Raw genomic sequence first — 23,540 nt, 5'->3', positions numbered from 1 at the left:
GATTGAAGTAATCCCACACTTTGAAGTAAATTACTTCAAAGTGTGGGGATGTGCCCCACACTTTGAAGTAAACCCATTTTTTACTTCAAAGTGTGGGGGGATCTTCCCACACTTTGAAGTAAACTCAGTTTTTACTTCAAAGTGTGGGGGGATCTTCCCACACTTTGAAGTAAACTCAGTTTTTACTTCAAAGTGTGGGGGGATCTTCCCACACTTTTAAGTAACTTACTTCAAAGCGTGGGACTTTTGCATCGCCTGTTTGAGCCTGATGATTTTGTCAAAAAAAATGGCAAAGTCTTTTGGATGAGTGAACAGAAAAAGTGAGCAATGTCCCATTGTTGAGTGTGACGAAAACTCGTGGTGACGATTTTAAAACATGTTGGGTCACGCATGGTCCAACCTTACATGGTCCAACCTTACATGGTCCAACCTTACATGGTCCAATCTTACATGGTCCAACCTTACATGGTCCAATCTTACATGGTCCAATCTTACATGGTCCAACCTTACATGGTCCAACCTTACATGGTCCAATCTTACATGGTCCAACCTTGCATGGTCCAACCTTGTATGGTCCAACCTTACATGGTCCAACCTTACATGGTCCAATATAACAAGGTCCAACCTTACAAGGTCCAACCTTACATGGTCCAACCTTGCATGGTCCAACCTTGCATGGTCCAACCTTACATGGTCCAACCTTACATGGTCCAATATTACATGGTCCAACCTTACATGGTCCAATCTTACATGGTCCAACCTTACATGGTCCAACCTTACATGGTCCAATCTTACACGGTCCAATCTTACATGGTCTAACCTTACATGTCCAACCTTACATGGTCCAATCTTACATGGTCCAACCTTACATGGTCCAATCTTACATGGTCCAACCTTACATGGTCCAATCTTACATGGTCCAATCTTACATGGTCCAACCTTACATGGTGCAACCTTACATGGTGCAACCTTACATGGTCCAACCTTTCATGGTCCAATCTTACATGGTCCAATCTTACATGGTCCAATCTTACATGGTCCAATAATATATATATGGACCATGTAAGGTTGGACCATGTAAGGTTGGACCATGTAAGGTTGGACCATGTAAGGTTGGACCATGCGTGACCCAACATGTTTTAAAATCGTCACCACGAGTTTTCGTCACACTCAACAATGGGACATTGCTTAAAGCCTGATAACAAACATCACTATGTTTCTTGGCTCGCTCACTTTTTCTGTTCACTCATCCAAAAGACTGCCATTTTTTTTGACAAAATCATCAGGCTCAAACAGGCGATGCAAAAGTCCCACGCTTTGAAGTAAGTTACTTCAAAGTGTGGGAAGATCCCCCCACACTTTGAAGTAAAAACTGAGTTTACTTCAAAGTGTGGGAAGATCCCCCCACACTTTGAAGTAAAAAATGGGTTTACTTCAAAGTGTGGGATTACTTCAAAGTGTGGTGCAACAGTCGTGCCGCGTCTGCTATCCAGTTCGCGGTAGGATTAGAAAATATATATATATATACCAAACCGATGTCAAATACGAGCTGATTTGGTGAAATAAAGCACATTTCTACTTGCGAAACCCATCGAACAGCCATTAGGCTAAGCGAGAGAGTTCTCGTGATTGTTTTAATTAAAAAACTCATTCATAAAAACTAGAGACTAGGTTTCTGGTCAAAACGAATGATTAATCTGCTGTATCATTCGCTTGTCGGAAAGACAATCGGCCTACGCGCTTCTCTCAAATATGACCTTCTCTTGTCTCCTGTCTCGGAAGATTTATTCTACTCCCAAATAGCACTTCTTTGCACCTCTTATGACTCCTTCGTCCTCTAGAATCCCGTACCCACACCAAATACGAGCTGATTTGGTGAAATAAAGCACATTTCTACTTGCAAAACCCATCGAACAGCCATTTCCGGTGCTCGATCGCGGACATTTTCAGCTTTGAAGGCTATTTACGGGCAAATATCAATCGCTCCCTGACTTTTTATGCATCGAGAAACAAATTTAGTCATCGCTGAATCAGTAGCTTACCTTAAATCCCGACATAAATCAAACAATACCTAGAAAACAGACAAAACTTGCCTTCACACGTGTCATGAGCGGCCTTCGGCTTCTGTTCGGCCTTTGACCGGTTATCCCCCGTGTAAATAGTTGTACAGTTTTTATATGTAACTCCACTTCTCGTCCAGCAATGATCTACTGTTTTGATGCTTCTTGCAGACAATCGCTTGTACTGGGTGGATGCTGGCACTAACTTGATCGAGACGTCAGATCTACAAGGAAACGGAAGAAAGACAATTTCTAGAGAAGAAGACGACCGACACTTCTTTGGTCTGGCTCTCTTCAACAATGCTCTCTATATCACTGACTGGGGGATTAACGGGTAGGTTGAGGAGAAAGGATTACGTTCGCATACAAGAATCAAAACTTGACTAAATGTAAAAACAATCGACGCTTACGCTTGCACTCACACACACACACACACACACACACACACACACACACGCAAACACACACTAACACACACACGCGTACACACACGCCCCACCCCACACATTAATAATATAAATATATATACATACATGTATATTTCTTCTTCTTCTTCTGCGTTCGTGGGCTTACACTCCCACATACACTCGTGTTTTTTGCACGAGTGGAATTTTACGTGTATGACCGTTTTTTACCCCGCCATTTAGGCAGCCATATGCCGTTTTCGGAGGAAGCATGCTGGGTATTTTCGTGTTTCTATAACCCACCGAACTCTGACATGGATTACAGGATCTTTTTCGTGCGCACTTGGTCTTGTGCTTGCGTGTACACACGGGGATTTTCGGACACCGAGGAGAGTCTGCACACAAAGTTGACTCTGAGAAATAAATCTCTCGCCGAACGTGGGGACGAACTCACGCTGACAGCGGCCAACTGGATACAAATTCAGTGCGCTACCGACTGAGCTACATCCCCGCCCGATACATGTATATAAATGATCAACATTGTGAAAGAATCAACTGACAGTAGGCAGAGACTTTCTTCTCAGATTATATGTCTCTAAGCAGAGTAAAAGAAGAAGAAATGTCCGATCACATTTTATATACATTTATGCTTATCCGTGCACATTTGTAAATATCTATATGAAAACTACTTTTTATTGTTATTTGAGAGGTCAAGCGAAGGTGAGCCGAGCGAGCATTTACTCGTCTATTTGTACTTGTATTATGTCATGCCTTAATGATGATGTAGACTCGCCCAGAACAGACAAGAGTGGAGGTCCTCTGTTGCTGGCCTACACGCCAACCGGCATAATGGGCAGTAAGTAAGTAAGTAAGTAAGTAAGTAAGTAAGTTAATAATGATGTTAATCCTTCCAACATTTTCAGAGGGGGTTCAAGGCAGAGCTTTGTTCTTCGTCACTCCCTGAACCAGACCGGCAGTCTGACATCCCTGTTTTCCAGTGACAGAAGGCTGAACGACATCCATGCGTATGACGGTGCACCTGCAGGTAATGACATCTTGGCATTTGAAACAAAATGGTTCTGCAATATTTAGGTTAGGTTGTATTTCCTCGGTTTGTTTGTAGCAATTGATATGCGTATGAAGGCGGATGTTCTGCACTTTTCGTGCGAAAGTATGTACATTTGCTCAATACACCCTACGTACGAGGTGTCTGGGAACATCACCCCGCGGAGGGGTTTTGCCGGCAGCGCAGCAAAGAAAAAGAGGGACATTTTCTCGGGCTCGCGAGGCAGCAAGCACTATGTCTCTATACTGCGTAGGGCATTTTATGGTGTAGATTTTGAAACTGTTTAAATAGTACGAATCAGGCTAGGATTTGGGAAGGAGGAAACGACACGTTAGAAAGATTAAGACTTTCGCTGTGTGCGTATTAACGCTGCCGCGAATTCTTCAAGGATGTAAGGTTTATATTTGATGATCGCAGCCCTAAATTCACCTGTGTGTGTGTGTGTGTGTGTGTGTGTGTGTGTGTGTTTTCACAGACTCGTTGCATTTATTCAACAACCCATTAGTCCATTCATCCTTTACTGAATCATGAAATCAGTAGCTCGGTCTATTAACCGGCACGGTTGGCCTAGTGGTAAGGCGTTCGCCCCGTGATCGGGAGGTCGTGGGTTCGAACCCCGGCCGGGTCATACCTAAGACTTTAAAATTGGCAATCTAGTGGCTGCTCCGCCTGGCGTCTGGCATTATGGGGTTAGTGCTAGGACTGGTTGGTCCGGTGTCAGAATAATGTGACTGGGTGAGACATGAAGCCTGTGCTGCGACTTCTGTCTTGTGTGTGGCGCACGTTATATACTGTTCAAAAAAAGAAACGCATAGTTGCTACTTGCCAAATTTGTTTTATTTGTCGAAAAAATTAACAGAAAATCCAATATTTAGATTATTTGTTTGAAATTTGGTATGGACACAGTTGAATGCACACACAGTTCATTTGCTTCTTCAAATCAATCAGTCAATCAATACGATTGGGTGCCGAGGCTGTCAAGTCAGTAGGGGGTGTGACTGCCTTGAGCAGCAACAACTGCCCGGAACCTTCTGGGCATGGACTGGATCAGATGCCGGATATCTTGCTGTGGGATGGTGTCCCACTCCTCCTGAAGTGCCTGCAATAGATCGCGGTGATTTGCCGGCGCTTCTTCTCGCCTGCGCACACGTCTGTCCAATTCATCCCAGAGGTGTTCTATCGGGTTCATGTCTGGCGACATGGATGGCCAGGGAAGCACCTGGACATGGTGGTCGGTGAGGAACTGGGTGGTGAGTCGTGCTGTGTGCGGGCGAGCGTTGTCCTGCTGGAATATGGCATCCTGGTCAGCCAGAAGAGGAAGGGCGTGTGGGCGCAGAATTTCCTCCACGTATCGCTGGGCAGTTATGCGCCCTTGGACGTGCACCAGGGTGCTCCTTCCAGCGGTATTGATCGCCCCCCACACCATGACGCCTCCACCACCATGAACGGGTGCCTCATCCACACAGTTGGGCGCGTAACGTTCGTTTACTCTCCGGTAGACCCTCCTCCGACCATCATGTCGCTGGAGCAGGAAGTAGGACTCGTCGCTGAACCACACGTGTCTCCAGTGATTCCGGACGGTCCAGCGAAGGTGCTGGCTGCCCCACTGCACTCGGTTCTGGCGATGGCGGCGGGTGAGGACAGCTCCTCTGTGAGGTCTGCGAGCTCTCAAACCAGCTTCATGCAGGCGGTTCCGCACGGTCTGGTCCGATAATCGGTGTGGCCCGGGGAGAGCCTGGACAGAAGATGAGGCCGACAGGAAACGATTCCGGAGGTGGCGGAGCCGTATGAAGCGGTCGTGAGCAGCAGTTGTCGCCCTTGGTCTTCCCGCTCGTGGCAAGTCAGCAACGGAGCCAGTGGCTTGAAACCTGACCCACAGTCTACTGATGGTGCTCTGGGACACGTGGAAGTGCCTGGCGATTGCACTTTGACTTTGGCCTGCTTGTAAACGACCCAATGCAATTTGGCGGTCTTCTCTGCTCAATCGGGCCATCTTTCGTCGCTGAATTGTCGTCTGATTTCTTTGTGGCGAACAATCCGCTTTTATGGGTTTTGGAAGACATGGTGAGAGCTCAATATTCCCCGAGTTTCACGAGATTACACTGTAGCATGACGAGTGTTCATGCCAAATGAGCAATTTTGACATTGTAGCCACTGATAACGCATGCGTCACGTGCAGAGCTCACTTGTGGCAATGGACGAAAGGTCGACGACCAGATAAACATTTTCTGATGTTTGGTGGATATCCTTGTAGCCATATAACTAAATTTACCAAATATTACAAGCTATGCGTTTCTTTTTTTGAACAGTATATGTCAAAGCAGCACCGCCCTGATATGGCCCTCCGTGGTCGGCTGGGCGTTAAGCAAACAAACAAACAAAAAAAAGCTCGGTCTATCAATCAATCAATCAATTAATCAATCAATAGTTCTGTCAAACAATCAATAGATCAATCAATCAACCAATAAACCAATCATTCCGAATTCTATTTTCTTGTATTTTTGCAAAGCAAGAATCAAAACCTCTTAAGAAAGTTTTCACCTATTATTTGTTCTTTCTGTTCAGGATCAAACGGTTGCGGAAATAACAATGGCGGCTGCAGTGCCATTTGCATCCCGTTGCCAAGCAACAGAAGCAAGTGCATGTGCCCCGACTGCCAACGTCTGTCCTCAAACGGGAGGACCTGTGTTCCGGATACTGGAGGTAATGAAAACTGATCGTCTGTATGTGTTTGTTTGTTTCTGCCTTATTCATATTGGTTCATTAGTGGGTTGTTGGTTTGTTTGTTAATTGTTGACCATTGTTGTGGTGTTTGTCATTTTTTTGCGAATTGTACATTCAGTCACTTCAATGCCTGTGACCGTAACATAACTTTGTTGGAAGGGATAAGGCAGTTATTCGCGGTTTTGTAATTTGATTTATCTTTTTCTGTTTCCAAATGTTATAAAAATGGCAACAAAACTGTACAAGATTCTGGTATTTAATATGTATTACCATAGCGCGTCTCCCTTTTCTCTTGGTGTTTGTTTGTTTGTTTGTTTGTGTGTGTGTGTGTGTGTGTGTGTGTGTGTGTGTGTGTGTGTGTGTGTGTGTGTGTGTGTGTGTGTGTGTGTGTGTGTGTGTGTGTCACGGTGTGTGACATCAATCATTATGCACTTGTTTTCGCGTATACTGAATGGGCCAAGAGAACAGCATGCATTTTTTTTATTTTACTACTTTATTGATTGATTGATTCATTGATTGATTGATTTTATTATTTATTCATTTTTTTAATATATTTTTTTCAGTGACCTGCAATCCGTAGCAGTCTAGGATGCACAGATGGAGGGAACAGACCAAGCTTCTACCGAGACCTTTTGAACCTTGGAAATAATCTTCAAGATGACCGCTATGGTTTCAACTCTTAGCAATTGTCGGAATGTCTGTCTATTTTCTCTGTTTAGTTTCTTTATGCTATAACCTCTTGCATTGCGTTTCCATGGTAGACCCACATCACAAGAAACAAAGAAGTACGACCAATAATAAATAAATAGTATCAATGTTTACTGGGTGTACAGGTGCCTGTTTAAACATCATCATACGCTTCTTTTCGATTGTAGTTAGCTTATAGTTCACAAGAAACAAAGAAGTACGACCAATAATAAATAAATAGTATCAATGTTTACTGGGTGTACAGGTGCCTGTTTAAACATCATCATACGCTTCTTTTCGATTGTAGTTAGCTTAATTCAACACTTAAGGCGATGTGCGGCAGTAAAATTAAACTTGGAGAATACATGGAATAACCTAGTTTTCTGGGTAGTTATTGAAGAGATTTGATAAAATAAATGAAAAAATGTTAATACTAATGGATATAGACTGCCGTTGCTATGGAAACAGCCGCCATATTGGATTTCTAGGAAACGGTTGTACAGCAACATCATACATCAGAAATGCATAATATTTGGCACAAGGATACACATGACTTATATCTACAATCATATAGAACGACATTTTGACTAAAGACTACAGTTGATTTTAAATCAATTTTTGTAATAAGGATTAATGAATTTCTACTCAAAAATTAATTAAAATTCAACTGTAGTCTTTTGTCAAAATATTGTTCTGTATGATTGTAGATATCTTTGTGCCAAATATTATGCATTTCTGATGTATGATGTTGCTGTAAAACCGTTTCCTAGAAATCCAATATGGCGCTGTTTAAGCCAGTTATATATACCAACGGCAGTCTATGTCCTTTAATATTCACACATTTTTCATTTCTTTTTATAAGTCGCTTAAATAACTACCCAGAAAACTAAGTTATTCCATGTATTCTCCAAGTTTAATTGTGGTAATTTTAGTGCCTCGCATTGTCTTAACAAGACCATCTATGTATCAGCGTTTCAGAAAAAGGTCAAAACATACATTTGAGTTACATGCTGAAAACTTTCGGCAGGTAAACATTTACTGATCACATTTTGAATGTTGTTGACTCAACAAGGTCAAAGGTACCTACAAAATAGTATTGTGAAATTACAAAAAAAATGAACAGATTATATTTTGCCTTCGACTTTGAATCCCGCAAACATTCTGTAAATCCTGCACCTTCTAAGTTGAAGTTGCTGAGACCTGGATTATCTGCCCCTGTGCTTTTCAAAAGCTTGAAATATAAAGGATAATGTGTATTTGGTTAGTGCATGCTACTAATATCATCTTTTAATTGTTCTAAATGTTCATGAGAATAAGGAATCATTTTGTCACAAAAATACTTATAATTATGCTAATTTTTCTCCTGCTCTGTCACATATCACACACTTCTAATTCACAGAAGATTCAAAAGCATTCAGTACATATGGGTTGAAGAACTTGTTCCAAACTTGTTCTTCAACACATACTGTGAAGTAGGTGCAAATTAATCAACGAGCTTCCTCCTTTCATTCATTTGATGGCATGAAGCATGAGTATTTTGATTACTTTCAAAGGAATATACAGGTTCTTCAATACAGCCTGTATTTTAAGAAGGTGCAAATCGGCTTCGTCTGTGGCATGATTTTGGTGTTCTTAAGCTGTCCTTTTCACTATGTTATATTTCAATGCTATGGGTATACACAATAAAGCAGATATTCTCATGACCATAATGGCACACAATTTTAAACGGCTGTCATTGTACAGTACCCGACAAAAGAAACGCAACTCATTCGCGCCCACTGTTGCAAGTGATTTTTTGTCATTTTCAAATTGTCGTAAAATATGAACCAGATAAGGTACATATAAAAGGAAGACAGATTCGTGGAAGAATGTCCTCCACATCTGTCTTTACCTGGTTGATAAATCTGAATGTTTTCGAATTTTGTAGCGTGTCAAACGTTCGCCTGCAATCACGACTCGATTGACCCCTACCCTGTATAACACAGTTTATGAAAAGGTCAAAAGGGACACGATTAAATATGCACTTCGTACAGCCAGTAAAATATCTTCCACGAATCCGTCTTCCTTTATAATGTACCTTATCTGGTTCATATTTTACGACAATTTGAAAATGACGAAAAATTACTTGCAACAGTGGGCGCGAGTGAGTTGCGTTTCTTTCGCCGGGTACTGTACTGCTTTCATTGTAGGCTACTGCTGTTAAGATATATATTCAAGATCACCCATAAATGTTTAGTTATTGTCTGCAGTATCACTGCTTTAAAAAAGAAGAAGATAATATTGGGCTCAATTTTTTGACAAATGTTAAGTCGACAGAAATCTTGGTATAGCTAATTACATCAGTCATACAAAATTCCAGATAAATACTAGGCGTTACATAAGACTTTATCCAAATAATCCATAAAAAAATTATGGATTATTATTCAAATGTATATTGCACTTTATGGTTTCCCTTTCCATGCCTGTTTCATTGCGGTTGTGGGTATGCATGCAAACGTAAAACAAGTTTATTTGGAAAATCCATTAAAAAAAAGTTTACTTTTCAAGAAATAATAAAGACTGACCTACGACTGAGAGGTGTTTTATTCAAAAGAGTGAAAGAAACAGCAAACGCACAAGTGACGTGCACATGGCACACACACACACACACTTCCCTCTCCCAGACTGGTGCCTTAATGAGCATGATGCCTTAGTGGGGGGTGTACTGAATAGACGGTTTGACTGGGTGCTGTTCTTAATTTTAATTTTTTTTTAATTAGAAGTAGCCAGTTCAAGTGCACCCGGGCGTGCCACAGTGTGATGGTGCAAGAGCGTGCTTGTTTGCGTGCGTGCACACACACACACGCTTAATTAGTCACGAATCTATTAGATTTACTACATACGAATACGAATACGAATACTTTATTATCTCATACAGAGAAATTTCAGTGTGGTGCACATTAAAAGACAAAACAAATAATAAGACAACAGATAAAAATACCATACGAAGCATACTACACTCGCGCACGCATATGTACACTAACAGGAATAGTAACATGATTCCAAATAGGTAAATTGCCGTCAGCTTTAGCTAAAAGTTTACCGTTTACAGTTTTGAGCCAGGACATTGCAGAATATTTTCTCGTCTTCGGAATCTATCTAAGTGTACGTTTTTGTCCATTATGTATGGTAACTAGCTGATGATTAGAGTCTGAAAATCAGTACCGACAATTAAGCATGATAATGCAAATTAAGTGTCTGGGGACCTGCTCTTTTTCAGTTTTAGTGCCGGAGTCGGGGAACCCCTTTAAACAGGTTCCAGTACATGTCTTAAGTGCCGTTCACATGGCAGACTTTCAACAAACTTTTCCCCAACTTTTGTCGGTTTGAAAACGCTCCCGAGTAGTCGAGGCCAAGTCGGCGAAAAGTCTGCCATATGTGAACGGCCCTGACAATTTAGGTTCGATTTAGGCCAGATTTAGCAGCGACTCGAGAACTCAGTTGAGCGCTGTTCGACTCGGCTGTGACTTGGGAAAGATTTTGCCCAGACTTTCCTTATCGCGCTTACTGATTGGTCAGCTCTAGCCAAACTGCTCTTACCGCATTAGGAGGTAGCTCCGATAGCTGCACTGGCCTTAAAGTCTGGCGAGAATTGCCACTTAAAACTAGTTTGAGCGTTGAACTGTTCACAAGGGCAGCGATTTTGATTTCACTTGGCGCCGACTAAAATCGCTAGAAAGTTTGGGGAAAGTTGGTACTAAGTCTGCCATGTGAAGACCACTTTAGGTTTCTAGTTTATGTATGGTGCAGGGACGCACAGTTTTGGGAGCCCTGTATAAACCAAAAGGTCACTCAAAGGGAGCCAGTCGAAAGATCTGACGGAACACTAAAAAGCAATGAAATGCATGCACAAACACACAGCAGCAGAAAACACCCTGTGACTAAAATCAACTTTAATGTGGACAACAATAAGAGAAAAACAACGACACATAAGCAATCAGCATGCACTCAGTTCATTTCGCACTTGTATATATACACAACCACATCTGGAACCAGTGTAATACAGACTTATATTGTACATCCTCTGCCAGTCACACTCCATGGCACTATAATTACTCACGTGGATTACATTTTACATAATAGTTAATACACTGCAAAAAAAATTTTCTTCACATGTCAACAAGCACTGAAGCAAGATTCCTCTTAACAATCATTGCTGTACATAGTATTACCATGTTACAACTTACACATGACATATGCAGCTAAGTTTTCATCTGGACACACCACCTCTTACACTAACAACTCATGATGAGCCAACTTTTCAACAGAAAAGATTCTCTTTAACTTCCCTAAGCTACATGCAACTCATTCCAGACAAGAGATCATTTGTTACCTCAAAATTCCACAATTATTAAACTAAGATGCCTGCTCAGAACTCAGGCCTCTTTAATCACTTTGCTAATAAGTACCAAATGAATAAATAACGCTAAAATAAAGATGCTGTGTTTGGCCCTTAAAATCAATGGTGTACGTTTTTGTTTTTGTTTTTGTGTGCACAATTTCTAAGACCAGAGATGCTGCATGCCTAAAACTGCACCTTCTGGGGAGGGAGAGTCATAAGTGCATCAGGAAAACTGAACTAAAATCAGTTCAAACATCTGCATATTTCAATTAAATTCAATTTCACATTTTATGTGTTCTACACGTTTGTTTATTTTGACAATGCCACATATATCAAGCTCAACATCTAATGTAATCATTGTGTTCAAGGTCATATCATAAACATCTCTTCCACTTCAAAGCTATGTTACATTCTGAACATTTTCAATGAGCAACTTCCAACATTCAATACATTAACTATATATATATGTACAAGCGAAAGCACAATACAGTGGAGTCCAGCTATAACAACCTGGGTATAACAAAATCCCGCTTTTAACGAACTGCCATTGATTTCCCGGCAGACATTTTGTCTCCTCGTTAGCGATGTTATTCTTTCTTATCTCTTACACATACAAGTCAAATAATGTGCAGTCAATGCCACCTAAAATCACACAGCCTAGTCATTGGCTCACGTAAGTGTAGCCTATGCGATCGTAACTTTGTCTGTCTGTGCGTGCGTGCGTATGTGCGTGTGTGCGTGCGTGCGTGTGTATGTCTGTGGTAGAAACTCTAACATTTGAAGACGTCACATTACATTGACGTCACATTATGACGTAAGAGGGTTAGACGTCACGCGAAGGAAGTACTGAAAGTCTCGGTCATCATTATTTTGAGCGGGCCGAGACTAGTTGGCAGTCGTGTCCCTGTAAGTAGGCTACATGCAGACAGACAGATCTAGATCTAGTGTCTCGCTTTCTTGCACAGTTTCACCTATGCTCTTTCTGTGTGTGTGTGTGTGTGTGTGTGTGTGTGTGTGTGTGTGTGTGTGTGTGTGTGTGACAGAGTGATCGAGTTTGTGTTACTGTTTGTCGATTTCTTACGTGAGCCTTGATGGCTTCGCCTCTTGTTTTCTGATAAACTGCTATATTTGTGTGTGATGCCGAGTGTTTCATTTGTAAAATGAACGTTATCAAAGATTCTTTCTTTCTTTCTTTATTGGGTGTTTAACGTCGTTTTCAACCAAGAAGGTTATATCGCGACGGGGAAAGGGGGGAGATGGGATAGAGCCACTTGTCAATTGTTTCTTGTTCACAAAAGCACTAATCAAAAATTTGCTCCAGGGGCTTGCAACGAAGTACAATGTATGACCTTACTGGGAGAATGCAAGTTTCCAGTACAAAGGACTTAACATTTCTTTCATACTGCTTGACTAAAATCTTTACAAAAATTGACTATATTCTATACAAGAAACACTTAACAAGGGTAAAAGGAGAAACAGAATCCGTTAGTCGCCTCTTACGACATGCTGGGGAGCATCGGGTAAATTCTTCCCCCTAACCCCGCGGCGGGGGTTATCAAAGATGTTACTGAAACATTGTAGTAATTGCACTCAAGATTAATTCACAGTGTGTGCAAGTAACCGATTGGCAAATTTGTTTCCTGATTCTGAAAGCATTTGATTAGAATGCTTTATTGTTGAAAGTAATACAGGGCACAATGTCAATGGTTTATCAGAATACTTCTTCGTCTTTAAATGTTATTTGTACAAGCAGCAGCAAACAAAAGCTGAAGTTATTTCTTTTCTTTCATGTTCTGATTGATTTTGGTCTGCTAATTCCAACACTGTCACTGATACTAATATTTCATTTCATTAACTCTATTATCCCAATGACAGGAAATTCGGGATGCTTCGATCCTCATAGTGGAAAGCTAGCAGCAACAAGTCGCACTACCCTGAGGAGGTGTGCATGTGTTTAGGTGTAATCAGAAACCTGCACTTATGACAGAATGACCGAGGTCTTTACGCGCCAATGTGGTAACACAGGGGTGGGACATAGATACCGTCTCTGAGTGTGCACCTAAAGTTGACCCGTGTCCGTCCCTACCCGGATTCGAACCTTTGACCTAAGGATCACAAGTGCAGTGCTCTACCAACTGAGCTACCTGGCCCCTATGTTGACACATAATAGTGTCCTAGTCATGTTAACAGCAGCATCAGTATATGTAGAAAAAGCTAGCAACTTTTTTGTTTGGTTTAGTTTATTTGTTGCTTAACGTCCAGCCGACTACGCAGAGCCATATCAGGACGAGGAAGGGGGGATGAAGGGGGCCACTTGTCAAGCGATTCCTGTTTACAAATGCACTAACCCATTACTTGTGTCCCAGCAGGCTTTAGTAAAACTAAATTAATACCTACTGGAAGATTACCAGTTTCCAGTATGTTAAAATAGGCTTAACCTATCTACTGCTGGACTTACATCAGAACACTAACAGATTAAACTAGACATGAATCGCGAGACAAGCGGCAAGAGAAGAGATTTTTGGAAAAAATACAGGTGAATGAGCAAGAAGGCAGAAAAAAGAAAAGAATTCATGAAGAAAAAGAGAGCATGACAGGAAAGAGGAACCAAAAATCTACCTAACAGCAAACTAGAAAGCTCCTGCGGTTCCAAGAACAGGAGGGGCCTTTAATTTCATAACCGCAGTGCCCCACTGCGGGAAGCTAGCAACTGATAAATTTGTTTTGAGAAAAAAATTCAGTACATCAACCAGCAATAGTAACCCTCCAGTGATGATAATTATGTGACACTGACTGCAGCAAATTACTATTTATTTACAGATTGAGAAATAAAACACGATAACCGCATTTACAACAACAATTCACACACACACACTCTGAATCAATGAGGAGAGAAAATCAGAGCCATAAATCGAACAAAATAAAATAAAGAATACCATTTTAGAATGTACTTGTACAAGGTTACAGAACCACACCACGGAAATGGTACGGATCTCATTGAATTTCAACCTCAAAGAAACAAAGAAAACTGCCCCGATAAACAAACGTAATACAGTAGAACTGAAAATAGACTTCATTCAAAGTTAAACCTGACATCATTTTCTTTTTTTTACCCCTTCTATTCTGCTCGACCTTTTTAGTGTCTTAAAAAATTCATACTAGAACATGAACAGACAATGGGGAACTTTAAGTGAACGTTTTTTCTTCTTCTTTTTTTTCCTTCTAAATTCTGTGGTTTTCAACAGAGATTTTTTTTTAATTTAAAACCCACACCACACACACAAACAAACAAGAACAAAACCAGAAAATAAACACTTAAAACTTTTCAAAAAGACAGAAAGGAACCACATTATCAAATTGAAACAAAATGTACAGTTTATTGTGCAATATACATAATGAGTACAATATCTGATATCCAATATCCGAAAAATTCCCACTGTACAAAGACCAGTCAGGCTGAACAGAGCACCCAGACCAGGCAGGGGGGAGCACTCTGGGGTCACACTTTAAGTGAACTGTTTTTCTTCTTTTTTTTCTTCTAAATTCTGCGTTTTGAACAGAGAAAATTAAAAAAAAAAAATTAAAAAAACCACCACACACGCAAACAAACAAGAACACAATCAGAAAATAAACACTAAAAACATTTCAAAAAGAAAGACAGAAAGGAACCACATTATCAATTGAAACAAAATGTACAGTTTATTGTGCAAAACACATGATGAGTACAATATCCGATTAAAAGCAAACATTGTGTGTGTGTGTCAGCAACACAAGACAATCCTTCCCGAGTAAACAATCATGTCGACCAAAGATTCACAAAACCACATCTCATGACACAAGAGGAAACAGTCAGAAACTCTTCATAAACTTTGCAAGTACAAGAGTGCGAAGAACTTTTTTTCTCAGAGAGAGTGATCCTTGAATGGGATAGCCTACCAGACAATGTCGTAGCAGTCGACGCCGTCAACGCCTTCAAGTCAAAACTAGACTCGTACTGGAACTCTACTAGGAATATATACATCCCAAGCTGCCTATGCCAGAGCCTACGCACAGCAGCTTCTTTTTCATACCAAGATCGGCCAACAGGTTCTCTATAAACCTACAACGTCGCACAAGTACAAGTAAGTACAAGTAAGTAGAAACTGTCCAGACTTTTACAAAGAACGGAGACCATGCTTCACCGCACACATACACACACTCCAACAATCAACCACCCGACTGCGCTCCGTGTATAGCGGGACATTTTTGTGCTGAATTGATGTTTAATTTTTACACTGGCCTCGGTGATAACATTAATTCAGCAGAAAAATTCCCACTCTGTACAAAGACCAGTCAGGCAATTGATGCTTGGTAAGCGTCCAAGTGTAAAGATGCACTCATCTCTTGCTAAAATGTGAACAGATCTAAAGCGGGGGGGTGGAGCCTCTGAGAAATGGGTGCTTCTATGGATTGCTTTCTTTCTTTCTTTCTTTCTTTATTTGGTGTTTAACGTCGTTTTCAACCATGAAGGTTATATCCCGACGGGGAAAGGGGGGGAGATGGGATAGAGCCACTTGTTAATTGTTTCTTGTTCACAAAAGCACTAATCAAAAAATTGCTCCAGGGGCTTGCAACGTAGTACAATATATTACCTTACTGGGAGAATGCAAGTTTCCAGTACAAAGGACTTAACATTTCTTACATACTGCTTGACTAAAATCTTTACAAACATTGACTATATTCTATACAAGAAACACTTAACAAGGGTAAAAGGAGAAACAGAATCCGTTAGTCGCCTCTTACGACATGCTGGGGAGCATAGGGTAAATTCTTCCACCTAACCCGCGGGGGGTTATGGATTGCTGGGTGAGTGTTGAGCAGCCAGCTAGCAACTTCCGGTGAAAGTGATGAAAGCGCTTGACTTTCTTTCTCAGTAGAATGTTAAAATAGGACAATGTTCTACTCCATTCTTATTCTCTGTTTGGCAGACGCCTCGTTCTTCACATATTCTGCTTAGAATCTCACTTTCACTGCCATTCTCTAACTAAAAAAACCTACACGTGAGCCCCCTTTAATGGTTTACACAATTGTTTACACAGGAAAGATTGTACCTTCAAAAGTGATTCTCAACCATAAACTTATTTCATTCGGTATTGCCACAGTGTGACTAGCTTTTCACAAACCACAGCTATGAAGCACTGAAAGTAGCATGGGATTGACATAAACAAACATACATCCACCTGACCAAAACCAGACAATATACATGTAATACAGTTACAAGAATGAAGACTCGGAGCCCACTTGAATAAAAAACCCAGATAAAGTTGAACAGAATCGCTTACAGCCAAAGTGATTATACAACACTGTACCAATGAAACCACAAAACGAATCAAATTATTCTACAATGGCCACAGCCTGCTGTTGCCCCTAACAGAGTTGAACAAATTACAGTGGAGCCCCATTACTAAGACCCTTTGATTAAGACTTAATTTCTCCTTCGTAAGACCTTCGATTTTTTAGATTTCCTGCTCATAACCTCTGTTTATTCCCCCCTCTGCTTCTTTACCTCTGTAAACTTGTAGAACTAGTTCTTTTTCGATAAACACCCAGCAACCAAACAAATAACGAGCCTGAATCCTTGATAGCGCAATGGGTTGAGAAGCTGTTCTGTGTCGGTACTACTGAAAAGTTCCAAACGCTCTAATGTACGAAGTATAAATCTCTGAAGCAAACAATACAAACATACTGCATTTAAATTAACAACTACAGGCTTGAACACATGCATCTCCATATAAAATCCATGAGTGCGGTTGTTTTCTGAATCTAGATCTGCCGTGCACAAACGTTCAACAAAAGCAAATTCCCAAGGCAAGTAACTCTCATGCTTTGTCTAGCGACAAGAGTTAGTTCCCCTTTCAAATTTCTTTTCACTCAGTTTCTTCGACAACAGACTGCAACCCGACGGTCAGTTTTCAACAATATTTCATTTTATAAACAGATCACACGCAACCAAATGCACACATCTCATCAATTTAAAGAACATAAATCGGTTTCATACACTATTTTCCCCAGAAAACTGAACTTCATACAGTTTTTAACGTTGGAACACGGGTGCAAAAGTTCGTCTGCTAGTCCCATTTGACGAAAGAACATTATCCTAAGCGATACCAAAACATAAACAGAACATACAATATCTGCTTTTACCGCCACAGCAGAATAACAGCATATCTGTGTACTTGATTTTTAGTCCAAAACAGGGAAACTGACAAGAAGTGTTAACAGAATGGAATGATTTGCACGGAACTATATAACCGCGCATTAATCGATCGCCTGCGCAGGTTGACTGGTTGAGTGAATTGAATTCGATATATCTTTCGCAAAAAAACTCATCTTTTCTTTGAATAACTGAAGAAAGGAGGAATAAAGAGGTTACACATATGTCTTACAGGTCTCAGTGATTATTAAAAATAATGGCAGACCTGTTTACCCTAAACCTGAGGCAAGAGTACTTTTTCAAAAAGTTAAGTGTATTTTTCAAAAAGTTGGTGTACTTTGCAAGCAAAGCCATATGGGCTAGGCAAAACGTACGTGGGCCGTGGGTGCAAACGTGTTTGTGTAAGAATAGCATGTCTTGTGAACATCTTCAGAATTTAACTCCTTCCGATACAACAGGGATAAAACAATTTTATTTACCTGTCAGTTTATAACATTATAACCAGTGTCTTCCAAGCAGATTGATAATGAAAAGATGAAGTTCGTGAAATAACATCTGCGGTTGACAGTGGCAAGTTCATTTTTACAATCATCTCAGAAAACATTGCTTCAGCACGGACTACAGCCTTTTCTTCTGGCAGGATTTGCTTTGCGGGAATGAACTTAATAATTCTTTGGCAGCTTTCAGCGGATTTCTTTGCAGCAACCTTGTCCATGTGAGTTTTGGAACTGCAGTGTCGTTCGATGTCATATTTCCCAGCATGGACAACGGAGAAATCTGATTTACAATACTTGCAGTGTGCATGACTGTTTCCCATAGTAGACTCCACAATTCCTGGCTCTTTCTTATATTTCTCCAAGAAAATCTGCTGCTTCTGCTGTTTAGACTTGGTACAGTCATCTGAAACTGTCACATTTTACCGCTTCATTTTGCCACGATTGTCCAGACGATCGCACGTGCCAACAACTGAACAAGGTTTCAACAGCTGAAGACTCGCTGTCATAGTTATCTCCCTTCGACCGAAACCAGTATCAGTTGTACCATCCCGTAATCAGCACACCAACACCGGAAAACGTATTCTAGACTTTTTCTTATGCGTATTTTGTGCGTGTGTCGCGTATTTGCGTACTGATAATAATTTGGCGTACAAAATACGCCCAAATCGTACTGGTAAACAGGTCTGTAATGGTCTCAGTTCGCGATCATGAAAAAGCTCGCTGAAGCTCGCATTTTTCATGATCCGCTAACTAAGTAACTACGACCATTATTTTTAATAATCACTGAGACTCTGCATGTAACCTCTACAAATTTGCCCCTGTTGTAAGATTCCCTCTGTTTTAAATCCCGATTTTTTCAAATTTGTTGAAGTCTTAAAATGGGGGTTCCAATATACTTTACTGACTTTCATTAAATCTAAACAATTATCAGTAACAATCCTAGTTGTTAGTGTCATCTGCTTTCCAGGTTTTGAACATTGTGGTTTTGCTATGTTTAATTTGAGAGGATGATTCTTTTCAGACGAACTCTGAAAAAAAAATAATCCCAGTTTCCCAGAAAAAGCAGCCTTATTCAGCACATTTATTGCCACTCAAAATAGAATTCACCAACAGCAATTTAAACATCAGTTTTCGATGCTACTCATACAAATTTTAACTGGACATCGGCAGAAGGTCAGGATATGTAGCAGAAGCAGATTCTTTACGCCCAGCGGTCGGATTCAAGACTACACAGGACGCTGGGTGTGCAAGCAGCATGGCTTTGTGTGTGTGTTTCAGTGATGGGTTGGTTGGTTGGCTGGCTGGCTGGTCTACGACAAAAGTGTTGCTCAAGAAAGGACACAGCTGCTCTTGTTTTGCACTCCTCCGTTTTCCTGTGTGGTGATGACATGAATGATTTTCTCAAAGACCTCCCTCACCGACTGAAACAGAAAAGCAGTGACAGAAATATTAGAACTTTTCTTCATTTACTCTTTTTGGGCGATCTCCAGACTTTTACCAGAACCAAATGCGTCAAAATCGTCAACAAAACGTGACTCGCTTACAAGTTACATATGACACCCGCGAGGCAATTTACCCCCCCCCCCCCCTTTATTTTTTGCTTCATTTTCTTCTGATTTTCAAGCTTGGGTGCTGCTTGCTCTCAAAAGATGGCAGTAGCAAATGATGCTGTGGATCTGTTGAGACATACTAAGAAGAGTTGATTGTCAAAAATGCATAAAAAAAAGCACTATTCTCATACATGTACCGGATTCTCCTTTGCAGAGGCCTCCAAGAAAGGTGCTTTCCACGAGTCAGCCATTTTCTTGCCTTCTTCAAATGAGATCACTCTGAAAAACAACAAAAATATATCAAAACACTGCTGTCATAATTTAAAGACAAACTGTCATTGTTTCACCGACTCTCACAGAAAAATCTTTGTTAACCCTCTCCATGACATGGGAAGCATCTCCTTCCAACTGTCATTGTCAATCTTTGTTAACCCTCTGCCTTCCATGACATGGGAAGCAACTCCTTCCAACTGTCATTGTCAATCTTTCTTAACCGTCTGCATTCCATGACATGGGAAGCATCTCCTTCAAACTGTCATTGTCAATCTTTCTTGACACTCTACTTCCATGACATGGAAAACAACTCCTTCAAATGCAAACTTAAAAAATTGTAGCATAGTAGCGAAGTAACCACTGCAAGATTTTCTAAATTACAGGGTGACCCAAAAAAAAGAGTACCCAAACAAAACGTCATACGTAAATTGAACAAAAATAAAGCAATCTTCATAAAATTTATTTACACACACAAGTAGCCTCTGCATGATTTGCACAGAAAATGTTAGCGTTCTAGCTTGTCTTTCAGGAAAGTTATGCTCATTCTACAGAACATGCTCCAAATGGCCTCCCCCGGATTTAAATCCCCCAGATTTCTATCTTTGGGGGTTCCTGAAAGACAACGTCTACAGGAACAACCCACAGACAATCACAGAACTCAAGAGAGCCATCACAACAACCATTCGCGGAATCTCGCAACAGGAGTGTGTGCGGGTGATTGATAACTTTGCGCGGCGAGTTCAAGTTTGCCTGCAGTGGCGCGGAGGCCATTTGGAGCATGTTCTGTAGAATGAGCATAACTTTCCTGCAAGACAAGTTAGAATGCAAAATTTTCTGTGCAAATCATGCAGAGGCTACATGTGTGTGTAAATAAATTTTATGAAGATTGATTTATTTTTGTTCAATTTATGACGTTTTGTTTGGGTACTCTTTTTTTTGGGTCACCCTGTATTTATGTTCAAACCTCACAGGCAGTCTGTAGAAATGGAAACGTTAAACAGCTGTGCATAAAAAGTAGCAACTAGCATTAAGCGTTTTCGGTCAATTGGGGATCTGCATAAGGAGTTTTGAGCAAATGATATCGCGCACTTTGGGCGCCATTGGGTGAAGAGTCTAACAGTTCACACTACCATTCCATTGTGTCTGGAAGGCTGCAAAGTAGGCTAGGCCAACAGCTTTTCTTGCTCTCATTCTGCTGTAAAGCATTCCTGAAAGTCAGGTTTGGACTGAATCCCTTGCAAATGTTTATAGGCTGGTGAGAAAGATCAGAGGGAGAGAGCGAGAGAGAGAGAGAGAGAGAGGGAGAGAGAGTGAGTAAGATATATACAGAGATAGAGAGAGAGAGAGGGAGATAGAGGGAGATAGAGTAAGAGATAGACAGAGAGAGAGAAAAGAGAGAGAGAAATAGACAGAGTGAGACAGAGATAGAGAGAGTGACAGACAGACAGCAACAGACACGAAGTGAAAGAGGGACAAAAGCACAAACAAACAGAAAGCAGGGTTCGACACTAGCGGGGGCGGGGGGCGGAACGCCCCAGAGTTTTGTGTTCCGCCCCAAACATTACCGAAGCTTGGGGCCCACTCCGCCCCAGAATAAATTCCAACAATGACAAACCGAAAATTCTAATGCCAGAGCCAATCACTAAAAATCGCCAGTCAAAGTCGTCACTGAAATTTGCGTTACGATCAATGCCGCAGTCAAGAAAACACACACATTGAAATCGTCGAAGGACAATGCCGCAAGGGAAATAACTCCAAGATTGCGCTCTTTAGCGTGAGAGATAAGTATCGCCTTCAAATACCAAACGTGGCGACACATCCCTGGTGTAAAACGACATGGAAATGAAGATGAAGAACAGGGTGGAGAGAAACGAAAAAAGGAGATCGATGCAGCCAAAAGCGCAAAGCGCTGTCGTAATTTCAATGTCAAATGGTTGAAAGAATTTCCCTGGCTTTAGTACGATGAAGAAAAACAGACAATGCATTGTCGCCCGTGCAGATCTTATAGCTGAGAACCACTTGGAAAAAGTGGGGATTCTGAAGGTATATATATATATACTTAGCATAAATAAGAGTGGGCCCCAGATTTTTGTTTTCCGCCCCAGCAATTTCCATCTCCGGGGCCAGTGTGGCCCCAGGCCAAATAAGTTAGTGTCGACCCCTGGAAAGTAAAAGGGCAACAGTCAGAGACAATGAGAGAAAGACAGAGAAAGGGACAGAGGGACAGAGAAAGGGGGACACAGGGACAGAGAACATACCTCTCCATTCTTAGATCCTTCTTGTTCCCCACAAGTATAACTGGTACACTGAAAAGAGAACAGGTATACATAACAATACATATTTCTGTACAACTGTGACATGAAAATGGCATTTCTTTTCTTATAAATGAGAAAAATGAACAGAAAAAGTATAAATACGATAATGGAACCTCCCTTTTAAGACCCCCCAATTTATTAAGACCTCCCCCCTGTGGAGACGCAGAACAAGATGCAGCCCACATTCTGCAGGAATCTCCATCCCCTGAGGAGAGAGGCTTGGACCAGGCCGACGACCCTCCACGAGAAGCTGCATGGACCTGTGGAGGCTCTACACAAGACCACCAGCTTCATATCCAGAGCTGGACTCCAAGTGTAAAGGCAAATGACAAGAAGAAGATTAAGACCTCCCCCTTTCAAGACTCCTGTTTTTGTTTTTTCTCCCAATTTTCTCTTTATAATATCTGTAAACTTTCCTCCTATTTAGGATTCCCTCCCTTAATTTGGCCTGATTTTCTCAGATTTGTGTAGGTCTAAAAAAGGGGGGTTCAGACGGGCATGTGGTCTAGGGGTTAGGACGTCAGCCTTCTGTGTGGAAGGTTCGGGGAGAGAACCCTGGCCGTGCCCGGTGGGTTATGGCTGAAAATGTTGTCCATTTCCCAGGTCAACATTTGTGCGAGCCTGCTAGTACCTTATCCCCCTTTGTGTGCACAGGCAGAGTATGACTGCATACTTGGCAGCGGGGAAAAAATAGCCATACATGTAAAACCCCACTCGTTCCACGAACACATAAAAGGAAGGAAAAGAAGAGGGCGCTTCCACTGTGATGTCTGGGTTGTGATTGTACACAGAGAATTAACATCAAACAGGAATCTCCAACCAACAGCTACTTGCCCAGTGAAATCAAAAGAGCATGGAGACCATCGTCCCGAGAAGGCAGTGGACATGGATTGGGCATGTCATGCAAATAGAGTAGGATAGCATCACCAGGACTGCCCTGCACTGGACACCGGAGGGAAAGCGCAACAGAGGCAGACCCAAGAACACCTGGCGACGAACGGTAGGAGAACTGAAGACCCTGAACCAAACGTGGGGTACCATCCAGAGACTGGCCCAGAACAGACAGGAGTGGGGATCCTTTGTTGTTGCCCTACTTGCCAACCGGCATAACGGGCAGTAAGTAAGCAAGTTTTGTTAATAATAAACGTTTTAATTACCTACCATCTATATATATATACACGACTTGTGTCTGTCTGTCTGTCTGTCTGTCTGTGCGCGATGCGCGGCCAAAGTTCTCGATGGATCTGTTTCAAATCTGGTGATCATATTCAGGTACACTCTGGACACAACCTGGTCGATGAGATATTTCAACACGAGGCTCTCAGCGCGCAGCGCTGTACCGATTTTTGTTGTTGTTGTCTGGATCCACTACTAGTAACTCTTCCTCATC

At 41.4% G+C, this 23,540-nt stretch overlaps 2 protein-coding genes across 3 annotated transcripts in view; one reads left to right on the top strand and one right to left on the bottom strand.

The window, feature by feature from the left end:
• Positions 1–2,218: 2,218 nt before the first annotated feature.
• LOC138946824 (low-density lipoprotein receptor-like) lies at positions 2,219–9,512 on the top strand. The gene is made up of 4 exons (XM_070318228.1): positions 2,219–2,394; positions 3,388–3,509; positions 6,096–6,233; positions 6,818–9,512. Exons 1-4 carry the CDS (start codon positions 2,219–2,221, stop codon positions 6,832–6,834), a joined length of 453 nt encoding a protein of 150 aa, XP_070174329.1. The 3' UTR covers positions 6,835–9,512.
• Positions 9,513–11,083: 1,571 nt separating this feature from the next.
• LOC138947049 (GTP-binding protein Rheb-like) overlaps positions 11,084–23,540 on the bottom strand; it is a 21,076-nt gene continuing 8,619 nt past the window's right edge. Inside the window, exons 6-8 of one of the 2 annotated variants that reach the window (XM_070318472.1) lie at positions 22,094–22,141; positions 19,754–19,841; positions 11,084–19,433 (exon numbers count right to left, since the gene is read on the bottom strand). In XM_070318472.1, the coding sequence (XP_070174573.1) occupies positions 19,341–19,433; positions 19,754–19,841; positions 22,094–22,141 (229 nt within the window). In that variant the 3' untranslated portion in view covers positions 11,084–19,340. The remainder of the gene's footprint in view (positions 19,434–19,753; positions 19,842–22,093; positions 22,142–23,540) is intronic. The other variant, XM_070318473.1, reaches the window with a different exon arrangement.

Source organism: Littorina saxatilis, linkage group LG14 (genome assembly GCF_037325665.1).
Source record: "Littorina saxatilis isolate snail1 linkage group LG14, US_GU_Lsax_2.0, whole genome shotgun sequence".
NCBI classification, from domain to species: Eukaryota; Metazoa; Mollusca; class Gastropoda; order Littorinimorpha; family Littorinidae; genus Littorina; species Littorina saxatilis.
Note: the sequence above shows the minus strand (reverse complement) of the source record. Positions and strands in the feature narration are given on the sequence as shown.

Excerpts from the sequence above, each read along its gene's own strand:
- LOC138946824 (XM_070318228.1), top strand. The coding sequence starts at position 2,219 with ATGCTTCTTGCAGACAATCGCTTGTACTGGGTGGATGCTGGCACTAAC. Across the intron at positions 2,395-3,387 it reads ACTGACTGGGGGATTAACGG|AGGGGGTTCAAGGCAGAGCT; the intron begins GTAGGTTGAGGA and ends CAACATTTTCAG. Across the intron at positions 3,510-6,095 it reads GTATGACGGTGCACCTGCAG|GATCAAACGGTTGCGGAAAT; the intron begins GTAATGACATCT and ends CTTTCTGTTCAG.